Below are 22,443 nucleotides of genomic sequence, written 5' to 3'. Positions count from 1 at the left end.
GTGATAAAAGGAAATAAACCAATACTTAGAATAAATAAATCACTAACCATAGAGTTTTAAAAAACATTTTGATATTTGCATTAATGGGCATAATGTATGATGACTTTATAGCATAAATTTCATTATTCTAATGCTAGGACAGAAAACATGCAGATGGCTATTTATTTCCATACAAAGTAAATGCGAACAGCAAAATTAACCAGTAAAATACATTTAACGTTTGGTTTAATATAATTTCACAGGCTGAAGTTAGCTAGATTATTTTTAAGTAAGCTAAGATTTAGAAGGGGCTATTAATAAATTTTTAAAAACTCTATTAAAATGCAATGTAGAATTAAAGGGTAAGATTATAAAGCAATAAAAAAAGCACTTTATGTCCAAAGCAACTCAATGAAAAAAAAGGTAAATTTTGATAAAAAGTTCAACAGATTTTTTTTCCCAAAAGCTAAGCTGAAAACAATTCATTAATTGAAGAAAAATGAACTTCACAGCTTCCTGTTACATGGCAATTTTATTTTTAACCAAGCTTATAGAATTCATACTATAAAATACTACTGAATATCAGGAAATATTAAAATATGCTTACTAATAGGGAAAAACTTCCAAGAGTTTGTTTTTATGAAAAGCTCATTTTAGGGCATCTTTCCTTATAAGTTAATTTATAAAACTAAAACTCCACTTCAGGAGAATTATTTTTGCATCACAAGGAAAAAGGACTAGATTAATACAACTAGAGTATCAATGAACTTGATCGCTAAAGAAACTCAAGGAGCACGTAGAGAAGCTTTCCTTAAGTTTTCTCAGGCTAGGAGGACTAAGTGAAAAAACCAAAAGAGCGCACTGCAAGAACAGATCTTGGTTTTATTTGCCTCTGCCTTTCCATTAGCATTTAGGCTTGGACAGACAATTCGGTTAACTTCCCAAGTTTTAGCGTCTTCCTCCGTGTCAAGTGCACTTTGATTCTTGACTTTTAAAACACCAAAATTCTACAATATCTACAAAGTTGGGAAGGACAAAAACAGCCCTGGTTTTACTTTTTAAGACAAAATAACGGCAGAAAAAAAAAAAACACCCAAAATTATTTGTACTTGCAATGTAGTATTTCCAGAACTGAATCACTAAATTTTTGAAGCATATCCAGCTAGGATTGCATCAGTGAAGCTCTAGATGCAGTATTCACAATGTAACTCCCTCCTCTCCCATTATTCCTCCACCTGCTCCTCCCCATCCTGCTTATTCTTTCTTCCGCTTGTTTTAGTGCCAGCAAACGGTTTTAAGCATTGAAAGCTTAAGATGAAATCATTTTTAAAAGATGCATTTCGAATCAACGATCATCTGCACCACCACATTTCTCTCAAATAGGGTGGGATTTCACTAAGAGAATGAAAGTAAGAAAAAATCAAATCAGGAATAGAAATGTACCAGGCCTGTTTTTTTTGTTGTTGTTGCTTTGACTGCTAAAAAAAAAAAAAAAAAAAAAAAAACCACCGGAAAGATGTAGCCCCATCTATTCCCTCAGGAACGTGAAAGCGTTACCCACCCAATGAAAAAACAATTCTGCTGGTTCATTTCCCTGCTACAGAACAGCCTCGTCGTCGGGCCCTTTCTAAGGACGATCTTCGTCGCTATCCAGTAATTTCATAGGCTCGCCTTGGCAGTGCTTGGACAGGCGCTGTACCTGTCTTCCAGGGCCTCACATCCTTCAAGCAAACACCTAAAGCTCGACTAAAACACCACCCTCCCTCCCTCCCAGCCCCCCGCCCCCCGCCCCCAGCCCCGGCGGTTCTCTTAACTTAGGACACAAATCCCACGTCTTCCCGCCTAGTGTCAGGCACGGAACCAAGGCAAGCATACCCAAACCCCACATTTGAATCTTCGGACAATGAAGCCGACAGGAAGCCGCTCTCTCCTCCCCTGGGTTTACTACGGAGCCGGAGCCTGCGCGGGTGCAGTCGCCTGGCACAGTGCGTGACACCACGTCTTCCACGCCCTCCAACCGCGTCCAGAGGGCGCCCGGCCTGACCTCCCCCAAGCCACCCCACATCCGCAAACCAACCTCACAAAAAGGCCCGGCACGGTTAGCTGCTCCGACCCGGGGGAAAAAAAAAAAATCCCTTCCCAGCGCCAGCGCAGCCATTCCGTCCAATGCTCCGCCCGCACCCCCTCGCGAGCTGCTACAGCGCAGGGGGGAGGGCTGCACAAAGCCGAGAGGGCTGAAAAGCATTCAAGAAGTCCTCGGGAAGAGGCAGCGACCACGGGCCCGGAGGGGCAGCGAGGAGGGGGCGGGGAGGGGCGGGGGCCGAGTGGGGGAGGGGAGGGGAGGCCCCGACGAGCCCCGGCTGGGGTGCGGGGGGGGGGGGCGCCGCGCGGAGCCGCCTGGAAGCGCCCCCTCCGCCGCCCGGCCCGGCACTCCCGGCCCCGGCAGGCCGCGCCCTGAGCCCCCGCTGCAAACCCCGGAGGATGTGGGGAAGCGGCGGCGGCGGCGGCGCCTAACCCGACCGAGCAGCTGAGCGCATCACTTACCCCTCACCGCTGAGAGAGGGACCGGACGGGGGAGGCGGGGCGCGTCGCGTCCCGTGAGTCTCTCGCACGCCGTCCTGCCCCCACCTCGTCGTCGTCGCCGCTGTCGTCGTCGTCGCTGCCGCCGCGGTCGAGCTCCCGGCCCTGTGCTCCGCTGGGCAATAACGTTATTCCACACACGCCCCGCACATAGCGGTAACGGCAAAGAGCGGCCGCCCAGTGCGCAGGCGCCTGAGGAATGGGCGAGGAGCCGGGCCCTATCCCCTCGGTCGGCCCAGTCCCAACGATCTCCAACTGCGCAGGCGCCAAACGCAGACAATGAAAAGGGGCTGTGCGGAGGGTCTCACCCAAACGCTTCTCCAGCTGCCTATTGCGCAGGCGTGCTCCAAAGACCGCTGGAACAATAAAGAGGGCTCTGGCGTTAGTCGGGACCGCAACTAAAACGGACTACGCTTCCCAGAGGGCAGCGCGCCAAATGCAAGCGGACGTTGGGTTGCTGGGCATGCTAGGATTTGTAGTGTAGGACGCCTTCACAGTTAGGCTGTTTGGTAGATTTCAACCTTCTTGAGAATGTATTTGGCCGTTTTGGCAAATGTCGCGGCTGGCGGGTGGAGAGCTTGTTATTTGTGTTCTTGAGAAGACCCAAGGACCAACCGAAAACTAGCAAACTTGGAAAAGAGTCAAGGCCTCCGTCAGTTGGGTGGTCCAAACCGCAGGGTGGGATAAAGGCAGGACTCAGCCAGCCTGGGCTCGAGAAAGAGGGCGGAGCCTCCGAGCAGTCTCTTGGCAACCGGATCTGGCCGCCAAACCGCCAAAGCTTTTAGCGCGATGTCCTCCGGGAATTGTAGTACAGTCGGAGGGGTAGTTTAGGAGCCTCGTGAGGGCAGGCCAGCAGTCTGCGAACTACAATTCCCGGCGTCCACCAAGAGGGCCACTGGGTGGGAAGGGCCCCCTGCGAGCTCCGTCCGGGGTTCCCTGCTCCCCCAGTGACAGCAGCCGCCGGAAGCAGGCGGGTGCTTCTCCGCCGCCAAGGCCTCTTGCTCCCCGAGGGGCGACACTGGACACTTCCCTACGTAACTCCCATCCCTGGGCCCCGAGTCTGTGCATGGCGAAGTCCCCGGAGAACTCTACCCTGGAGGAGATTCTGGGGCTGTATCAACGGAGTCTCCGGGGTGAGTTGCGCCGAACCTCTGCGTGGGCGGGGGCTGCCCAGGTGCGTTTCCTCACACCCTGGTTCAGCCCCCGCCAGGACACAGAGGAAGAAGATGGATGGTGCTGTGAACCTTGACGAAAGATGAAGTAGTTTGTGTTTGTCTTTACGGTTAAGCAGTGTTGTTTCCCTTGATTCCCATAGTGACCTACCTGAACCGACTCCCCGCGCTCAACTGAAGCATCTTTGTCGCCCGAGGCCGGCAGAAACTCGTGGGTGGCTCTCCCCCACTCCTGCCCACTTCCTGTCCAGTAAATTCCTGACTCACGCTTTTTACACATGCGGATTGTGGTGTAGTGGGCTGAATGTGACCTAGCGGACCAGGAAAAAGAAAATACTAATTATTTTAATCACAGCAGCTTCAACTTAGTGGTCTAAGCTATTTACATACATCAAGATAAGTTAAAACTTACAGCAACGTTATGAATATCCCTCTTTTACACGTGGAGAAATCAAGGTGCAAGGATGTTAAGTTGGGCCAGAGTCCGCACAGCTGGTTAGGGGCACAGCCGGGTATTAAATTCAGGGCTGACAGCCTTAAAAGCCTATTTTTTTTTCTTTTTTAAAAAAATTGAAAAAGATTTTTTTCTTTATTAATCATGTCGCAATTATTATTACCGAAACCTTATTTAGTTAATTCACATTTTCTTAATATGGCTCCTTATGAGTGAGACTTTATAGAAGTGATGGTCGTACTTAGAGATCTGTCATCTTGGACATCATATATGCCATCTGGAAACCTCAGTCTTGTTATTTTTAAATAGGAAGTTATGTCAGCTACAGGGTTATTATGAGGAGCAAATGAAATAATCCATGTAAAGCTTTCCAGCTTTTTTTTTTTTTTTTTTTTCTGTTACCCATTGGTAAGAAATACTTTTTTTTTTTTTTTAAGAAATACATTTTATATGGGACATATACATGTAAAAATTTCACTGAAGAATATTCTACTAAATAAAATACACTCTATTCTTTTGCATTTTGTTAGCCCTCTAGATCATTGACCAACCATTTTTAAACAATTATCTAAAGTGTTTGGAACAATGAATCATTTAAACATGTGGTGCCTACTATGTGTAAGGCATGCGAGGTGTTGGGGGATGCAATGAAGTAGAGTCCCTGTCCCCATGGAGCCTCTGGATTAGTTAGGAGGAGAAAGATGATAAAATAATTACAGATTACTATGATAGAGAATGAGGGTAAAGATCAGTGCTTGGCACATAAGAAGCACTCAAATGTCAGCTGCTATTTATAATTGGTACTTAAAGATTTTTCAAAGAGATTAGAAAGTTTATCTTTTAGAGACTCTAGATTTTGTAAGCATTATTCTGTATTGTTTCCATCTGTCAACAGTGTTCTAAACTGTCAACATTCTCAATACTCAAACTGCAAGAGTAAAATAATTGATCTTGATGAATACTTTCATCAGCCTACTGATACTTCAAGAGCTGTTAGATACAGAAATAACCATTTCTAACTTTTCATTTGAAAGCAAGATAAACGCTGTGCACAATGATAATGAGTGATTTTCAAGGCTGGTAAAAATTTGTTTTCTGTCATAAGTTTTTGCTAATGCTTCTCCTCTTTTACCTTATTTTGAACCTTTATGTAAGCAGTGAGGCTTAATATTGGGCTTTTTACTACAATAAAGTGGTTAATTTCAAGAAAATGCTGCTTTCAATAATTATATAGAGTGGAGAGTTTTCGTTAAAAGATGATACATTTTAAAATAAATTTTAAGTCTAGCATAATATAGGATTGTAAAAACATAATCAAAAGCAAACATGAAGCAGAGAAAAAAAAGGTTTGGTTTTTTTTTATTGATGGTTTTAACAATGAATAAGGAAATGGAACCTGAAATTTTTTATGGGTTTTCAGGACTTATTTATTTAGTAGCATTCTAACTTTTATGTTTATTTAGTTTATATAACAGCTTATGGAAGGAAACAGCTAATCTTGAATGAAAGCACAATCAGAAGTTCTTTGCTTCACATGTATAAATTAGCCCTTTTAATTAACATAATTCCCTTTAGAGTTAAAAAAATTTGTGTTTCTTAATAACAAAGTATGGTGGCATTATTTTACATGTATAACTTCATTATTTTAAGTGTTTGCGCCTAATGACTTGAGAATTGTGTTACGATACAATCAGATAAAACGTAATTTGAGGTTCTTTTGTTTTGGTTTTGTCTATCTGCCATTATGTCCCCAAAATGTTTTGCCTAGTTCATGCTTAAAGAAAGGCTAGTAAGTATTCTTGGTCTTTCCTCATGTGTTACTCCTCTGGTTCCTAAATAACTGTACGTGTGATTATTATTAATATCCCTTCATTTATATTTAGCCAGGAAGTACAGTATAAAAATGCAAGATGCTTTCACAATTTTCTTTGCTAGTCCCTCATTTTTGTAGGTTTTCCTCATTATTTTATTTTTTAAAAAAGGTTTTATTTATTTATTCATGAGAGACAGAGAGAGAGAGAGAGGCAGAGACACAGGCAGAGGGAGAAGCAGGTTCTATGCAGGGAGCCCAATGTGGGACTTGATCCCGGGACTCCAGGATCATACCCTGGGCTGAAGGCAGACACTAAACCGCTGAGCCACCCAGGTGTCCCTTCCTCATTACTTTAAATGTAATTTTAGGTAATGTTATATAGTATTTTAGAATTTGAAGCTCTGATTGGAAAGGCAGAATCAAAGCTGCTTTTTTTTGTTCTTTTTAAAGATTTATTTATTTGAGAGGTTGGCGGGGCAGAGGGAGGGAATTTCAAGCAGACTCTGTGCTGGGTGCAGAGCCTGATAAGGGGCTCAGTCTCATGACCCTGAGATCATGACCTTGAAATCACAACCTGGGCTGTAACCAAGAGTTGGAAGCTTAACCAACCCAGGCACCCTGCTTGCTTTATTTTTTTTTAAGATTTTATTTATTTATTCATCAGAGACAAAGAGAGAGAGAGAGAGAAAGAGGCAGAGACACAGGCAGAGGCAGAAGCAGGCTCCATGCAGGGAGCCTGACATGGGACTCGATCTGGGGTCTCCAAGATCAGGCCCTGGGCTGAAGGCGGAGATAAACTGCTGAGCCACCCTGGCTGCCTCTTGCTTTCCTTTAAAACTGGAGTAGGAATCTTGTCTCTTCTTGACTTGTGATCCTAGAACAGCCATGCTCCCAGAACAGCCGTGGAAAGAGGGAGCCCATTGACAGACTCCACATTCTCCTGTCGTCCTTTCCTTCCTCACACTTTCCAGATGTATTCACTCTATCCCCTCTAAGGGTCTCTCTTGCTTTGGATTGTTTGTGCCCTCATTGCAAGAAATTAGATTTACTGACTGTCCTTCAAAGTAAGTATAATGACAAAAAGAGAAGGCTTCATTGCCCCACAGATCTGTAATATTATTGCTTCCCAATAGATGATCTGAAAGTTTCCAGTGTGGAGAAAGTATCCCAAGTACCCTGGGAATCACGAAATTTCATCTAGAAGTAGAAGTGACTTGGGACGTCTCCTGGCAGTATGATTAGGTGTTCATTCTCTTTGTGGTGAATGTAGGCAGCTAGCATTCAAGACCCACAGAATGACTGAGAACAATCTTGGGAACTGGAGAGTGTAGCAAATACCTTTCTCGCATTTAAATCCAACACATCATCGTACAGAGGCCATGAGGTATATGCTAGTATATAGCCAAGAAAGGGTCAGAAAAGCCATTGTAGAAGGGAATCGGGGCTTTTTAAAGATCTGTGCCCTGAACATAGAGATGTGATAATAGAAAGAAGAGAACTTGTTAGAAAAGCAGTGTTCCATTCTTAATACCAGAATCATGTCCAGTGTCTTGCTGCAGTGTTGGCTGTGGATACAGTTGTATCAACAACACTGTGTCCATGACTCCCCTATTCACCTAGTTCCTAGCCACCCTTGGCTAAGTGGGCATAAAGAAATCTGGAACAAACTTAGATTGGGACAAGAATACATCATTCTTTTCTAGACACATTTTGTAAGCTAGTTCCTCTTTTTCTTTCAACATTTTTGTGTTCTGAGCTCTAGACTGAATTTGCAAAAGAGTTTGGTGGAGTCCAAGTGGAAGATGTAGAACTAGGAGCCCGGTCCCTGAAACCCTACTGTGGCTTTGCTGATAACCATTGGTGTCACCTTAAGTGAGTTAGTAAACTGTTCTTAGATTCATGTTCCCTCGTCTGTAAAAGGAACAGTTTGCAGGAGGTGACAGAATTACTGCCTTTAGGACCCAAGCGGGTGACAAAACATGTGGTGGAGTCTACGGAAGACACAAGGCTTATGGCCAAACTGGGCAGTTTATGCTTTTTGTAAAAACATTCCAATTTCTGGGGCGCCTGGGTGCTCAGTCGGTGAAACTTCTGATTCTTGGTTTCAACGCAGGTCATGATCTCAGGGTTGTGAGATTGAACCCCATGTTGGCTCCATGCTTAGCGGGGAGTCAGCTTGAGATCCTCCTTCCTTCTCCTCATGCCCATAGGCCCACTCACATGCGTTCTCTCTCAAATAAACAAATCTTAAAAAAACTAAAACATTCAAATTTCTTTTTCTTCTCTCTTCCTCCCATACTTGGTTAGCAAAAGATATCTGAGAACCTCATTCCCCCTGCAGGCATTTTTCTCAGACCCCTGCATCTCTAATATCCCTTCTGCCAACGCTGATTGGACCATGTGAATGATAAAAGTTACATTTCTGGGGCTCCTGGGTGGCTCAGTTGATTAAGCATCTGCCTCTGGCTCAGGTCATGATCAAGTGCTGGGATCAAGTGCTGCATTGGGCTCACTGCTCAGGGGGGAGTCTGATTCTCCCTCTCACTGTCCCTCTCTCTCTCTCTCTTTAAAAAAAAAAATTATGTTTCTACCTTATAAAAATGAGAGGAAGGAGTGGAAGTAGGTTCACAGAAGCCGAGAGCTTGAATATGGGAGAAAATATATAATTTGGGGGTGATTCTTTCCTTTGTAAATTGATCTAGTTTGAGAAAACTGATAATAATGTTGATATGTTTTACTTATATATGATTGACACATCTCCCCAGATCCTACAGAGTGTTTTTTTTTTTTCCCCTTCCAGGGAAGGGGTCACATCTGTAGATGGCCTGTGTTAATCTTACTTGCCAACACCTTGGTCACTGAATCAGCCAGTAGAGCTATCATCTGGACCTTTCATAAACTTAAGAAAACATATGTGCAACTTGTAAGAAGTAAAGTTCTTCTTTTTCTCAGTTTTACACATCAAACTTGTATTTCTCCTTTTTATTTTTGCTTTTGAGTGTTTTCCGAATGTTTTGCCATGTACACTATAAAGGTGTAAACACACATGCTCCCACACACACATTCTCCACAGTGAGTGAGTGCTTGTTTGTTTTACTCTCAGCCTCATTGATAACAAGATAGACAGCAATGTAATAAAACCCCTGGAAGCATTTGTCATGAAATGAGAAAATTATTTTGGTATTTCAGTGTGGACTGAAACAGTCTGCTCTCTTTTCTCAAAATTAAAGAAATGGAATGGTTTAGCTATTAATAAATAAGGATTGGCAATGCAAATGAAATTTGTAAACACATTTGAGTTTTTTTTTGCTGATAAAATTTAGAGTACATATATTCTTTTTATGTGTGTGTTTTATCTGCTCTAAATGGTTTTTAGATTGTTATAACCATTTCTTTTACCAGAATAACAAAGCTAGTAGAATCCCATTTTTTTCTTTCTCACTACTGAAGGATCAAATTTAACAGCCAGAAAAGAAAAGCCAGTAAAAATTTATTTTACAAGTAGTCATCCCTGGAATAATTTAGTGCCAAAACAATGGTTCACTGTTATGAAATTTCAAGAGCATTTTCACATGTTCTTGGGCAGAAAAAGAGATTAAATTGTTCTCAAGCTAATGAGATACTGAGAATAATTACATTTTCTCTTGAGATGTTTACAAATGTATGCTCTGATCACTTACCCAGTGTGGGTTAAGGTTTCCCACCTTTTCACTTAGTGATACTCCTCTCGGGCTCAAAAGATAGAGAAAGTAGCTGAACTGAGCTAAAGCAATCTTGATGGACAGGGGTGGGTGGGGTCAGGGGTGTTCTTCATCAAGACTCACTAGAGTATTTATAGGAAGATCACCTAAGCTGGCTCTGAAAGATGGCTTTGAAGTGTAACTTACTTCACATGTTAGGCCTTGAAACAACATGAAGCTAAATATGAATTTCTAGTTCCTGATTACAGTAGGAACAGCTGGGTCAGTAGTACCCATCACGGCAGTGATGGTTGGGGCTTATGCACTGTCCATCACCACTGCTGTGGCTGAATAGCTCACTGTCCTGCCCACTTTTCATTAAGACATGGCTGTAGTTACAACATGGTAATGTGAGAGGTCTCTCCTCAAAATTCAACATTGTTGATGACGCTGCTATAAACATCAGGGAGCATGTAACCCTTCAAATCTGTATTTTTGTATCCTTTGGGTAAATACCTAGTAGTGCAATTAATTGCTGGAAGAGACTCTTAAAGGTAGAGAACAAACTGAGGGTTGATGGGGGAAGGTGGGTTGGAGGGATGGGCTAGATAGGGGATGGGATAGGTTATGATGAGCCCTGGGTGTTGTATGTAAGTGATGAATCACTGCACTGTGTTCCTGAAACCAATATTGCACTGTATGTTAACTAACTAGAAGTTAAATAAAAATTTGAAGAAAAAAAAAAACCCAACTCACCAAAAACTTGAACACTAACTATCCTGTTTTATTGATCTAAAACACTGGTTCTCAACCGGGGGTGATTTTTCCACCAAGGGGACATTTGGTAATGTACAGATATATTTTCAATTATCACAGCTGGTGGTGGTGGTGGTAGGAGATTTGATGCTAAACATGCACAACACAGCTCCTTACAGTAAAGAATTATCAGGTGCAAGTATCAATAGTGCTAGGTTGAAAAACTGTGACCTAGAAGTAGCAAGGCCTTGCTCATAGCCTTTGTTCTACGGAATCATCCTTGAGTGTAATTACCATTAAAGATACAGATTGTACTTGGCTGGTGATTTTACCTGTGTTCTACCACCCTGATTAGAATTACTTCTTTATCAGTGGAAAGTGACAGGTGCATAAATCCTCTCAGTTGGTGCTAAACACACACCTGGTGTATCCCTCATAACATATATATATAGTCAGTCTCCTTGATTTGTCAACATCCACATATCTTAATGATCTTCCAGCCACTGCTTGCTTGCTTGCTTTCTTTCTTTCTTTCTTTTTTTTTTTCTTTCCAGCCACTGCTTTCTTAAGATGTTGACATTCTTGTTCAGATTATCTTCCACTCCTGGCACCAACCACTTCACATTTTTCAGCTATTAGTGTCTTTTCTTTTATGATAGAATTTTCTTCTAAATTTTTCTTAGTTTCTACATGTTACTTTTAATCCATTTCACTGTTGTCATTGCCATTTCCAAGGCTGGCTTTGTCTGGCTTTGGATTAGGCCATTTTTATCTTGGTTGTCCTACCTAGCAGTCCTCTAATAGACAGCAACAGCAATCTTCCGAACTAGCTGAGGCCCGGTCAAGTGTGGACAGATACATGTATCTCTTATCTCACTGTGGTTTCATTTTTCTGCTTGTCTGCCCTGGCCCCAGCTTGGTTTGAGAACTGCAGTGCATTTTGTGTCTCAGCCTCGGGGAGGTATGGTTCATGGCCTGGTTTCTCAGAGATAGCTGGGTGCTGCCTGGGGTGTGGTTTCCTCACCCTGTCGCCAGGGTTATTCTCATTCGCATCTCCATGTGCAGATGGAGAACGTAGGCATGAATAATTCACGTGTGTATATAAGTGATGATCCTTCCTAGACTGGGACATATTTATCTTCTGTTCAAAAACACCTTCATTAAGCGAGGCCTGATGGTAAGCTGGGAGAAAGAATGGGGGGGAACTGGACTACAAAAATGATTAAGAGAGAATGAAATTGGCCAACGATTTCGGTGCTTATTGTACCGATTGATGTTTGGATAACGGACCACCAGAAATATGATTTACTTACCTTTATGTTCTTGTGATGCTGCAGGACTCAGAGGACCTACTTGTGTTTGTATTGTATTCTATTGATAATTGAGTTTATTTCCAGGCCATGGTTGATGCTGGGAGAAGAAATCAGGATACATTGTGAAATACTTTTACTGTCCTCTCTGGAGAGAAGGGGAAATGAGTATTCTTTCTGTCTCTTGGTTACGGACAGATAAAGCTGTGCCCAGTTGCAGTGGGATAGGAAATGATAACTAGAACCTCCTGTGTAATCTAGTTTGTAGCAGATAACTGCATGTGGGGAGTAGTGTTCTTTAAAAGGACTACAAGGGGGATCCCTGGGTGACTCAGCAGTTTAGCTCCTGCCTTCAGCTCAGGGCATGATCCTGGAGACCGGGATCGAGTCCCACATCAGACTCCCTGCACGGAGCCTGCTTCTGTCTCTGCTTCTCTGTGTGTGTCTCATGAATAAATAAATAAAATCTTAAAAAATAAATAAAATAAAAGGACTATGGGGCCTTCAGTTGCAGTGGTTCCAGCTGAAGAGCAATAGAGTTTCCTCTGTTTTGAATCATCTAAGCATTATTCCTCAGGATTAACTGTTTGTTACAGTGTATAATTATGTTGCTATGTATATACTTGAAGAGCATTTAGTGTGTTCTGAAATGTACTATTGAAATGACTTAAAAATATCACTTGACCTCTTTAGTTTTAGTTTTAGAACACAGTTCTTGCAAATTCCTTCCCTTCCTCTCTGATCCTGGTAACTGAAGTCAGGGATCAAAAAAAACAAAAACAAAAACAAAAAACCCATGTCTTAGATATCACTTTTCCTGGGGATGGTTGTTTCAGTAGCTCACTATTTCACATAACTGTTTTCATAGTGTGATTTTAACACGTAGTCTTTGAATATCATAAATTCTAAAGGAGTAAAGAAGAATATTGGAAAAGGTATTAAATGGGCTCATGAAACTCTGCCATCATTGTAATCTGATAAAAGTACTCTATAGACGTTTTCAACTGCGACATTTTTCCAGATTTCCTCCCTTTTTCCTAATATAGCGTATTAGCTTTTAGTCAGATTAGGTATAAATAAATGATTATCCTTTGCTTAGAAGTGAAATCATTTCATAGCTCTATCGAGCACACTTTTAACGTTAGTCAAACCCTCTGATTCCTAATGGACGCAATAAAGATAAGTGCTTTATTCATACATTTATGTCTGTAAATTTAAAGCTCTGTGAACTAAATTGCTAATCATGTAACACTTTGATTTTCCTTTTCCATTAACAAATCTCTTTAGAAAATACTAAGTTATTGGAAAACTACTGCTCCTTTTTATTTTGTTAAAACCAGGAATGTGTCTTATCTGGGTCTTTCTTAAACTCATGATGAGTAAAAAAGAAAAAAAAAACACCCCCAAAAACAAAACTCATGATGAGTAAGGGGTTAGTATTCAGTACCAAATGCCTGTCAGAGAAAGGTCTGTGTGGAAATAGGATTAGTGTGTGGAGAAAAATATAGCAATAAATTCAGTGGGTCTCTTGTGTAGTTAGTAATAAAATGTCATTGTTGAACCCTGACCTGAAAGACCTGTTTTCTTTCGTTTAATCAAGAAATAAAATGAGCTGCTGTAAGTGAAGAACCTATGTTAGATATTTTGTAGCATGGAGTATTTATTTTTATTTTTTATTTTTTTTACTGAGTTACACTTTTTCTGCTCTAAACTTTGAAATTAATGAGCTTGGGGCAGCCTCGGTGATGCAGCAGTTTGGCACAGCAGTTTAGCGCTGCCTTCAGCCAAGGTTGTGATCCTGGAGACCTGGGATCGAGTCCCATGTTGGGCTCCCTGCATGCAGCCTGCTTCTCCCTCTGCCTGTGTCTCTGCCTCTTTCTCTCTCTGTGTCTATGAATAAATAAATAAAAATCTTAAAAAAAAAAAAAAGATTTGAAATTAATGAGCTTGGAGAAAGTAAAATCTATTTCTCAAGGTCCTGTAAACCTTGATGTATATTTGTAAATATATTTTCATCCATGAATGGTAATGAAAAAAGATGGTTGTTTTGTAGCTTTCTTAGAGTTCCCAAATAGGTAGCAAAGATGAGGAGCTTTTCTCCTGAGGACATAAGAAGAAATAGACCTGAGTTGTCAAAGAAGAGCAAGAATGACGTTGGTCATCATTGTTATGAGTTGTTCCTTCTTAGGGAAAGTAACATCTCCCTTTGAGGATCTTAAGGATTGTTTCCGTGGAGTCCATTTGAAATAGATAATAGGATGCCTGAATGGCTTAGTCAGTTCAGTATCTGTCTTTGGCTCAAGTCATGATCTTGGGGTCCTGGAATTGAGGCCCTTGTCAGGCTCCCTGCTTATCAGGAGAATCTGCTTCTCTCTCTCTCCCCCTGCACCCTTTCCCCCAACCATTTAGTATGCACACATGCTCTTTCTCTCTCAAATAAATAAAATCTTCAAGGAAACAGATAATAGATGTAGATGAATTTGAATGGGAATTCATTCTTTTCTAACAAATTTCCATGTTAGATATATGGGTATGTTTGGTAAATTAATCAGTGGGCTAAAAAATAAGTTTCAAATATAGATGTCAAAATTCAAACAGGGTTACTGAAATCTGGGTCCCAGATCTAACGTACAAGGAAAACTTTTTGTTATAATGTTTTCTAGATTGGAACCAGTGAATTTAATCATAAGAGACTAGCAGAAAAAAAAAATAAGAGACTAACAGAAACAAGAAGTTTAAATGGAAAAAATAAGTGGACCTTAATTAATGAAATTACCAGTTAATTGCCTGATTCTCCAGTTGTTAGACATGTAAAAAATATCCGTAAAGTAAGGTAGATATCTTAGTAGTACCATCACTAGTATCATTGGTTTAGTTCTGTTTTTAATTTAAGATTTGGATCCTTTACTGAAAACGTTTTTGGATATTTCACTGAATAATTATTTCAGTTCCCTATTGCTGCATAACAAACCACTGTAAAGCCTGATGGCTGACAGCAACAACTAACGGCATTTGGGTTGACTGGACTCAGCTGGGCAGTTCTTTGGGTTTCTTTCATGCCATTGCAGTGAGATGGCCTCTGGCGAGTCCTCTCAAAACTCCACTGGGCTGTCGCAGGGCTGGGCTTCTCTCCTTTCCCATGAAGTCTCAGGGCCTCTTGTTTCCACATGGCCCTCCACAATCTCTCCAGCAGGGTAGGCAGGCTTCCTACTTAGTGGCTTAAGGATCATAAAAACAAACATTCCAGGAAGGAGGAAGCAGAAGCTTTTAAAAAATGAAGCCCGGGGGCTCCTGAGTAGCTCAGTCAGTTAAGCTCCCTACTCTTGGTTTCAGCTCAGGTCACAATCTCAGGGTCATGGGATTAATCCCTGAGTGGGCTCCACAACCAGCAGGACATCTGCTTGTCCCTCTCCCTCCCCTGCTACCCCACTTCCTTCCCCCCTTCTTGTGTGCACAGCGGGTGCTTATGAGTTTGCACATGCTCTCTGTCTCTTTAAAATTAAATTAAATGGTCTAAAAAAACAAACGAAGCCTGGTCTGGCATACTGTAACTTCTGCATTCTGTCAGTGAGTGCAAGTTACTGACTTAGTTTCAACTTGGGAGGGGACAAGGGGAGAAGCTGGGGTTTTTTTTGGGTGGGGGGAGGAGGCTATTTATAGAAATGAACTACTATAGTATAATAAACCTTAAGATACTTCATTTTAGGCTGCAATGTTAAGTATGTGCTAGTAAGTTGAAGCTTCAATCCTACGGGGGCTAACTAAGAATTTCTAAAAGTATGTAGTGAGCCTACAGGACACAGGAAGGACTACATTACAGAGGCTAGCTTTGTAAGCACTTCATTTGGCTCTTCCAGCCTTAATCAGAACTAGCCCAGCAGTTGGCAGTCCTCAGTGGGGAGAGATATCTGGTTCACAGGGGCAAGTAGGCTTCCCTGGGTGGGAACTTGGTGTAGTGGAGTCCCTCCTGCTGGTTCTGTGTCGCAAGGAGGGGAAGGGGATCACCTTCTGGGGGTGAGGTTAGTGTTGAGAGGGTGAGGTGGGGAGGATATTCTGTCCTCCTTGGCAGTAGAGCTATAAATTGTGAATATCTACCTCTGGCACGTTGGGAACCTTAGAGATCATCAGGTCTCACCTCTGACCCATGAACTCTATCTCTCTCTTCTTCTAGCACAGTCCTCAGTGAGCTAGAACCAAAATTCTGCTTTTTTCCCATAAAGTATGAGAAAAAATTGCTTTTCCTTTAGAAACTGCCTGTTGGAATAAGTGTTTTTGTGGATGTGCAGACTTCACAGGCCCTGATTTTCATCACGTTATGGTTGCAGAACGTCAGAATAGAAGCATTCACCAACTGAAGTATACCCTGAAAGAAGGTGATGTCACTGTGGGAGAAGATGCACTGGATCCCGCATTTAGTACCAGTGTGGGAGATGAGGATCCTGGCACTGCCTGGTATGAACTGCAGCACAGCCATGCTGGTGAGTGTGAGTGGAGGTCAGCCCTAGTCTGAATGACACACATTGAATATATTGAACTCTGAACAGTAAAGACTCCAAGCCATTCTCTACTCGGCAGGTAGGATTTTCTTCCTAACACACAAATCAGCTGATACAATTCCCTTGCTTAATATTTTATCTTTGACTCATGAAGCCTTACACTGAACTCCAAAATCCTTTGTATGTCCTAGCAGTATTTTCTCAAGATGGCTCCAAGCTACCTCTCCAGCCTTGTATTCCTATCCTCCTCCCAACTGTCCATCTGGTAAACCATGTTCTAGTCACATCAACCTATTGGCCCTGCTTTTATGCTTCTGCATATGCCATCCATCCCTCCTGACTGGGATTTTTCTTACTCTTTTCTGCTTGGTAATCTTCTGTTTCTCCTTACAATGTTAACTCCTCCGTAAAAACAGGCATGATTAGGTGCTTCCTTTTCTGATAGCACCATATACACCTGCACATCTACATGCAAACTTCTTATATCTGTCAGTGGATCTCTTCTGTTTGGTGGATTCTTAGCTTTTAAGTGGTAGAGATTTTCTCATGTTTGCCTTTGGATCCTCAGTCCATTGCACAGTTGTTGACGCCTACAATATGTTTAAAATATATTTGTTAGGTGGTTAGAAGCATGGATAGGTGATGAGAAGCCATGGATCTGCAGTAAGGCTAACGAAATCCCTTGTGTTTGCTCTGCAGTCAATCAACTCAAAGCTTTGTTGCACCAACAAAAAAGTAAGGAAAGTGAGGTGTCTCCATCAAGAAAACACAATGTGTCTGCTCTGGTACGTATCAGCATTTGCAACCTGACAAGAGCATTGTCTTTCTATGTTTTTTTATTCAAAAGAATTTATTTGTTTGTTTGTTTGTTTGTTTGTTTATAGAGAGCATGAATGGTGGGAGGGGCAAAAGGAGAGGAGAGAGAATCTTAAGCAGCCTCCCCACTCAGCATAGAGCCCAACATGGGGCTCAATCTCATAACCATGAGATCATGACCTGAGCTGAAATCCAGTCAGATGCTTACCCAATTGAGCCACCCAGGTGCCCCTCTATGTTTTAACTCTCCAAAGTTGCTTTAGTAGTACATGTTCTCAACAAATTCTGAGAAGGACATTCTAATAGCGTAAAGCATCAAAAGAAATGATCTCCCCTCTGATTATTATTATTTTGGCTGAAGAAGAGAGACTTCCATGGCAAAGGGAATCCTGAGTTTTAAATTTATCATTTACTTGAAAAATATAAATGAGGAAACAGATTGGAGAAATTACTTTGCAATTGTTGGCAAATATATATAAAAAAGGAACAATATATGGAAAAGAAGAGCCATTTCTTTTTGGTATCCTATCTATATCCTATTCATATTGATATCCTATCATTTTTAGAATTTACTTAATTGTATTTCTAGCTGTTCTTGTTTGTTTTGAATGTGAAAGCCAAAGTATGTAATCTTGTTCTGCATCTTAAAATACATGGTTATAAAATTGTATGAAATGAGGAGCTGTATTCTGTTTTTTTCTGAAATTGTTTTTTATTACTATTGCTTTGACAGAGTGAATTATTCCTGATTGAAGCAATGTGATACGCTAAAGCCTAAGATAGATGTGAGGGAGGGATAGGTATGAGGGAAGGATTTGGCCAGGTTTAAATGGTCAAAATAACAGTCTAGGTCTGTCTAGGGCTTATTATGTACTTTCTAGAAGGATATTATACCTCATAGGATTTCTGTAATAATAAGAGTATATACTTCAAATTCTTAGAAACTTACGAAGCTTGACACAAATCTAACATGTCATAGTAGCAATAACTAACTTACATTTTCAGTGTGCGTGACAGTTGGATAGCCAAGCTATATTCTAGAAACTGTGGAGACACATCACTTTCCTTAATTCACAACTGAAATGTCATAGCCCTAATCCCATATTAACACTTCAGCCTGACACAAACCTTCATGCTTAATTCCCACTTTAGAGAAAAGTACTACAGGCCCCTATTCAATATTTATGGCTATCAATTATAATTTTAATATACTTCACCATTCAGTGAATGTATTTCTGTTGACACCTGGCTTCTAGAGTGCTCTTAAGCACACAGTGGGTGGAGTACTTTCAAGTGGAGTAGATGAGGTTGCTGAATCTGTTGAATGCTCAGACGTGCTCTTTAGCATTTTAAGATATAACAGCGCAGTGATATTACAGGCTGGTTGAATTTAGGGTAGCAGGAGGAGCCTCACCAGGAACATCATCTGTTCAGTATATGCAGTATACACTTTACAGATACACCGGTCTGTTTATATGGAGCTATTGGAAGGATGCAACTTAGACTCTGAATGTATATAGTTCATGTGGTGTGATAACAAGCTGTAAGGATAATAACCGGCATTTGAAGGTTTAGAAGCACTTTAAATGCACTTTCTTTCATCTTTTTAAAAAAGATTTTATTTATTTGAGAAAGAGAGAGAGTGTGTGTGAGTGTGACAGGGGAAGGGGAGCAACAGAGTGGGGCAGAGAGGGATGGGGAAAGAATCTGAAGTAGACTCTGTACTTGGTACAGAGCCTGATGCTCTGTTGATACAAAGCTCAATGTCACAACCCTGAGATCAAGACCTAAGCCGAGACCGAGAGTCAGATGCTTAACTGACTCAGCCACCCAGGTGCCCCTTAGATGTGCTTTCATAGCCAGTATGACATACCAGAGATATGTGGGCTCTATTGACAGTAATTGAGGTACTGTTGAGATGGAAAATATATCCACATAGTATTACTTAAATTTTTGAAATGTGGATATCCAGTACCAGCTCTTATGGCAGAATAATTCAGGAGAGTTTTGCTGGTACTTTGTTGTTAGAAATTCCTACCAGGGGCAGCCTCGGTGGCTCAGCGGTTTAGTGCCGCCTTCAGCCTAGGGCCTGATCCTGGAGACCCGGGATCGAGTCCCACATTGGGCTCCCTGCATGGAGCCTGCTTCTCCCTCTGCCTGTGTCTCTGACTCTCTCTCTCTCTCTCTCTCTCTCTCTCTGTCTCTCATGAATAAATAAATAAAATCTTAAGAAAAAAGAAATTCCTACCAGACTGAGAAACAATGATTGGGTGTCTCATCTTGAGCTTTCTCCAGATTCATTGAACTGTTGACACTCATTTTCCCTTCCTGGTTTCCTCTTTTCTTTAAAAAAATATCATGGAATGATAAATGATTCTAGAAACCATGTTACAGTCATTTTAGGAGAAAGTCGGGTGTACATTAAAGTCAATGCAGGGAGATCCCTGGGTGGCTCAGCGGTTTAGCACCTGCCTTTGGCCCAGGGCATGATCCTGGAGACCCAGGATCAAGTCCCATATCGGGCTCCCTGCAGGGAGCCTGCTTGTCCCTCTGCCTGTGTCTCTGCCCCTCTCTCTCTCTCTCTCTCTCTCTCTTTCTCTCTCTGTGTCTCTCATGAATGAATAAATAAAATATTTTAAAAAATAAAATCAATGCAGGAATGCTGCCAAAGTGTAGGATTAACACTTTTTCTGAGGTCTGTTTGCTGGGCTCCTGGTCCAGGGTGACTGTCAGACAAAGAAATACTATTGGCCACAGTGTGTCCATATTTATATAACATCAATACTAAGTTGAATATGGAGGTGATATTACTTGATTCTTTTCTAAATCCCAACATGCTTAATTTGTTTTTGTTTTTTGCCTTAGAAGTCATCAGAATGTGAGGAAGCCAATATGCCTACCGTATACAATCTTGTTCCTATCATCAATGACCAGTCTCAATACATTCATCATTTAGAAGCAGAAGTCAAATTCTGCAAGGTAAGTTTCTCGTTAAAAATTTAAACATAATTAAATGAAAGCCTGTTTTAATGATACCTTATATGAAAGTTTGCTATTATTAATCTTCATGGGGATTACAATATGTTAAACTGTCATGCTTACATGTTGGTAAAGACATATTTTCAGGGGCTTCCTCAGCTGAGGAATGATACTCCTGTCCTTGCTATTTCTGAATGCTTAATTTCCCAGTGGCTCATAACTGTCTAATATCCTGATAATGTGCTCTCATGTTCCAGAGTTTTTGCTTTCCATTCCTTGTTCTGTAGCCCAGCTGATGGCAAATGCTTTGGAATGGTAATGCCGGTCACTCTCCCACACTTGTCAACCTAGGGAAGCTCTGGTGCAGCAACCAGGGATTCTAAGCTACCAGGCTAGGTCTACTCCGTTGTCAGCATACGGGTTCTTGCCTTAGCTTTGAGTAAGAATGGCTCATGGGGGTATGAATAACAATAACCAAGAAACCAAATGTGTCTGCTACAGCTTGTAACACCAGATGGTTATATTGCTCAACTGTATGCAGTTCAGTAATGTCATTAATGCCATCAGAGCCTTTCTGCCTTAGCTTGCTATGTGTTCTTAGTTTTTCTTCCTTTTTTATTTTTTATTCAATATCAATGAATTCCTTTATTTTTTATATTTTATATATTTTTAAAAATAATTCCTTTATTTTTTATTCAATATCAGTGAATTATATTTTTACATTTTAGTTACTCTTCCAAGGTCCAGGTCTAATATGTGACTTCTGAAACCTTAGACATTTCTTTTTTTTTTTTTTTAAAAAAAAAAAGATCTTATGTATTTATTAGAAAGAGAGAGAGAGTGGGAAGGAGAGAGCGTATGTGCACACAAGCAGGGGAAGGGGCAAAGGGAGAGGGAGAAGCAGACTCCCTGCTGAGGAGGGAGCCTGACATAGGGCTCTTGGATCATGACCTGAGCCAAAGACAGAAGCTTAACCAACTGAGCCACCCAGACACCCCACCTTTTGACATTTAATTGTCTTGACTTTTCAAAGAAGTTCCTGATCTTAAAATGTCACTTTGTCTTTGTTCTTGGAGGATACAATTATTATTGCAAAAGTATTCTTGGATTACCAAAGAGACTAAAACAATATCCTAGGACTCATTTTCTTAACAAGCTCCTGCTAATCCCTAAGATGCTACGGGTAAAACTTAAAAGACGTTGTAGGGGAGTTTTATCTCTCCTTCTTAGGGTTTTCTGCTGGGATTTATAATTAAGTTTACATAAAACAGATTAACAGGATGAAAGTATACACATTTGTTTTATTATTGAAGTATAATTGACATACAATATATTATTTTTAGATGTACAATATATTGATTGAACAAGTCCATATATTACTTAGTGCTCACTACAATAAGTGTAGTTACCATCTGTCAGAATACAATGTTACTGCTCTACTACTATATTCCCTGTGCTCTACTTTTCATTTCTGTGATTTATTTATTTTATAACTGAAAGTTTGTATTTCTTAATCCATTTCATCTATTTTACCCATCATCTCCTTCCCACCTCCCAACTGACAACCACCAGTTCTCTATATTTAAGAGTCTGTTTGTTCCTTTATTTTGTTTTTAGATTCCACATATAAGTAAAATCATACAATACTTGTCTTCCTCTGTCTGATTTCTTTCACTTAGCATGATATCCTCTAGATCCACCTATGTTGTTACAAATGCAAGATCTCATTCTTTGTTATGGCTGAGTAATATTCTATTCCATATATACATGTACATATATGTGTATGTACACAAACACAGACACAGACACACACACACAACTCACATCTTCTTTACCCATTCATCTATCAATGCACATTGGTTGCTTCCATATCTTGGCCATTTTAAAGACTGCTGCTGTAAACAGGGAGGTGCATAAATCTTTTTGGAGTTGTGTCAGTTTTGGGGGGTAGATACCCAGTAGTGAAATTACTAGATCATATGGTATTTCTGTTTTTAATTTTTCTGAGGAAACTCCATAATGTTTTCCACAGTGGCTGCACCAGTTTATATTCCTACTAACAGTGATTGAGGATTGCCTTTTCACCACATCCTCATCAACATTCATAATTCTTGGCATTTTGATAGTAGCCATTCTGACTGGTGTGAGGTTGTATCTCATTGTGGTTTTGATTTTTTTTTTCCCTGATGATTAGTGATGTTGAGCATCATTTCATGTATCTGTAGGCCATGTGTATGTCTTCTTTGGAAAAATGTCTATTCAGGGCTCTTGCCTATTTTTAAATCAGATTATTTCCTTTCTCTGGTGTTGAGTAGTATAAGTTCTTTTTATATTTTTGGATATTACCCCCTTATCAGATATATCATTGGCAAATCTCTTCTCCCATTCACTAAGTTACCTTTCTGTTT

The 22,443-nt window shown here is 40.9% G+C and overlaps 2 protein-coding genes across 44 annotated transcripts in view; one reads left to right on the top strand and one right to left on the bottom strand.

Moving 5' to 3' along the window:
- CEP170 (centrosomal protein 170) overlaps positions 1-3,281 on the bottom strand; it is a 129,423-nt gene extending 126,142 nt beyond the window's left edge. For 25 of the 35 annotated variants that reach the window (XM_026003388.2, XM_026003396.2, XM_026003391.2 and 22 more), the window contains exon 1: positions 2,524-3,281. The gene's annotated coding sequence lies outside the window, so the exon portion shown is untranslated. The other 10 variants (XM_072732832.1, XM_072732833.1, XM_072732839.1 and 7 more) reach the window with 8 other exon arrangements.
- The window catches only part of SDCCAG8 (SHH signaling and ciliogenesis regulator SDCCAG8), a 241,697-nt gene continuing 222,520 nt past the window's right edge, over positions 3,267-22,443 (top strand). For 4 of the 9 annotated variants that reach the window (XR_011996324.1, XM_072732861.1, XM_026003402.2 and 1 more), the window contains exons 1-4: positions 3,379-3,692; positions 16,070-16,222; positions 16,940-17,025; positions 19,922-20,035. Coding sequence is in view for 8 of the 9 variants with exons in the window: in XM_072732861.1 (XP_072588962.1) it covers positions 3,626-3,692; positions 16,070-16,222; positions 16,940-17,025; positions 19,922-20,035 (420 nt within the window). In the remaining variant the exon portion in view is untranslated. Of the gene's footprint in view, positions 3,693-16,069; positions 16,223-16,939; positions 17,026-19,921; positions 20,036-22,443 lie in introns of all 9 variants that reach the window. The other 5 variants (XM_072732863.1, XM_072732862.1, XM_026003400.2 and 2 more) reach the window with 4 other exon arrangements.

The sequence above is a fragment of the Vulpes vulpes genome, chromosome 13 (genome assembly GCF_048418805.1).
Source record: "Vulpes vulpes isolate BD-2025 chromosome 13, VulVul3, whole genome shotgun sequence".
In the NCBI taxonomy this organism is placed as follows: Eukaryota; Metazoa; Chordata; class Mammalia; order Carnivora; family Canidae; genus Vulpes; species Vulpes vulpes.
This window is presented reverse-complemented; position numbering and strand designations above follow the sequence as displayed.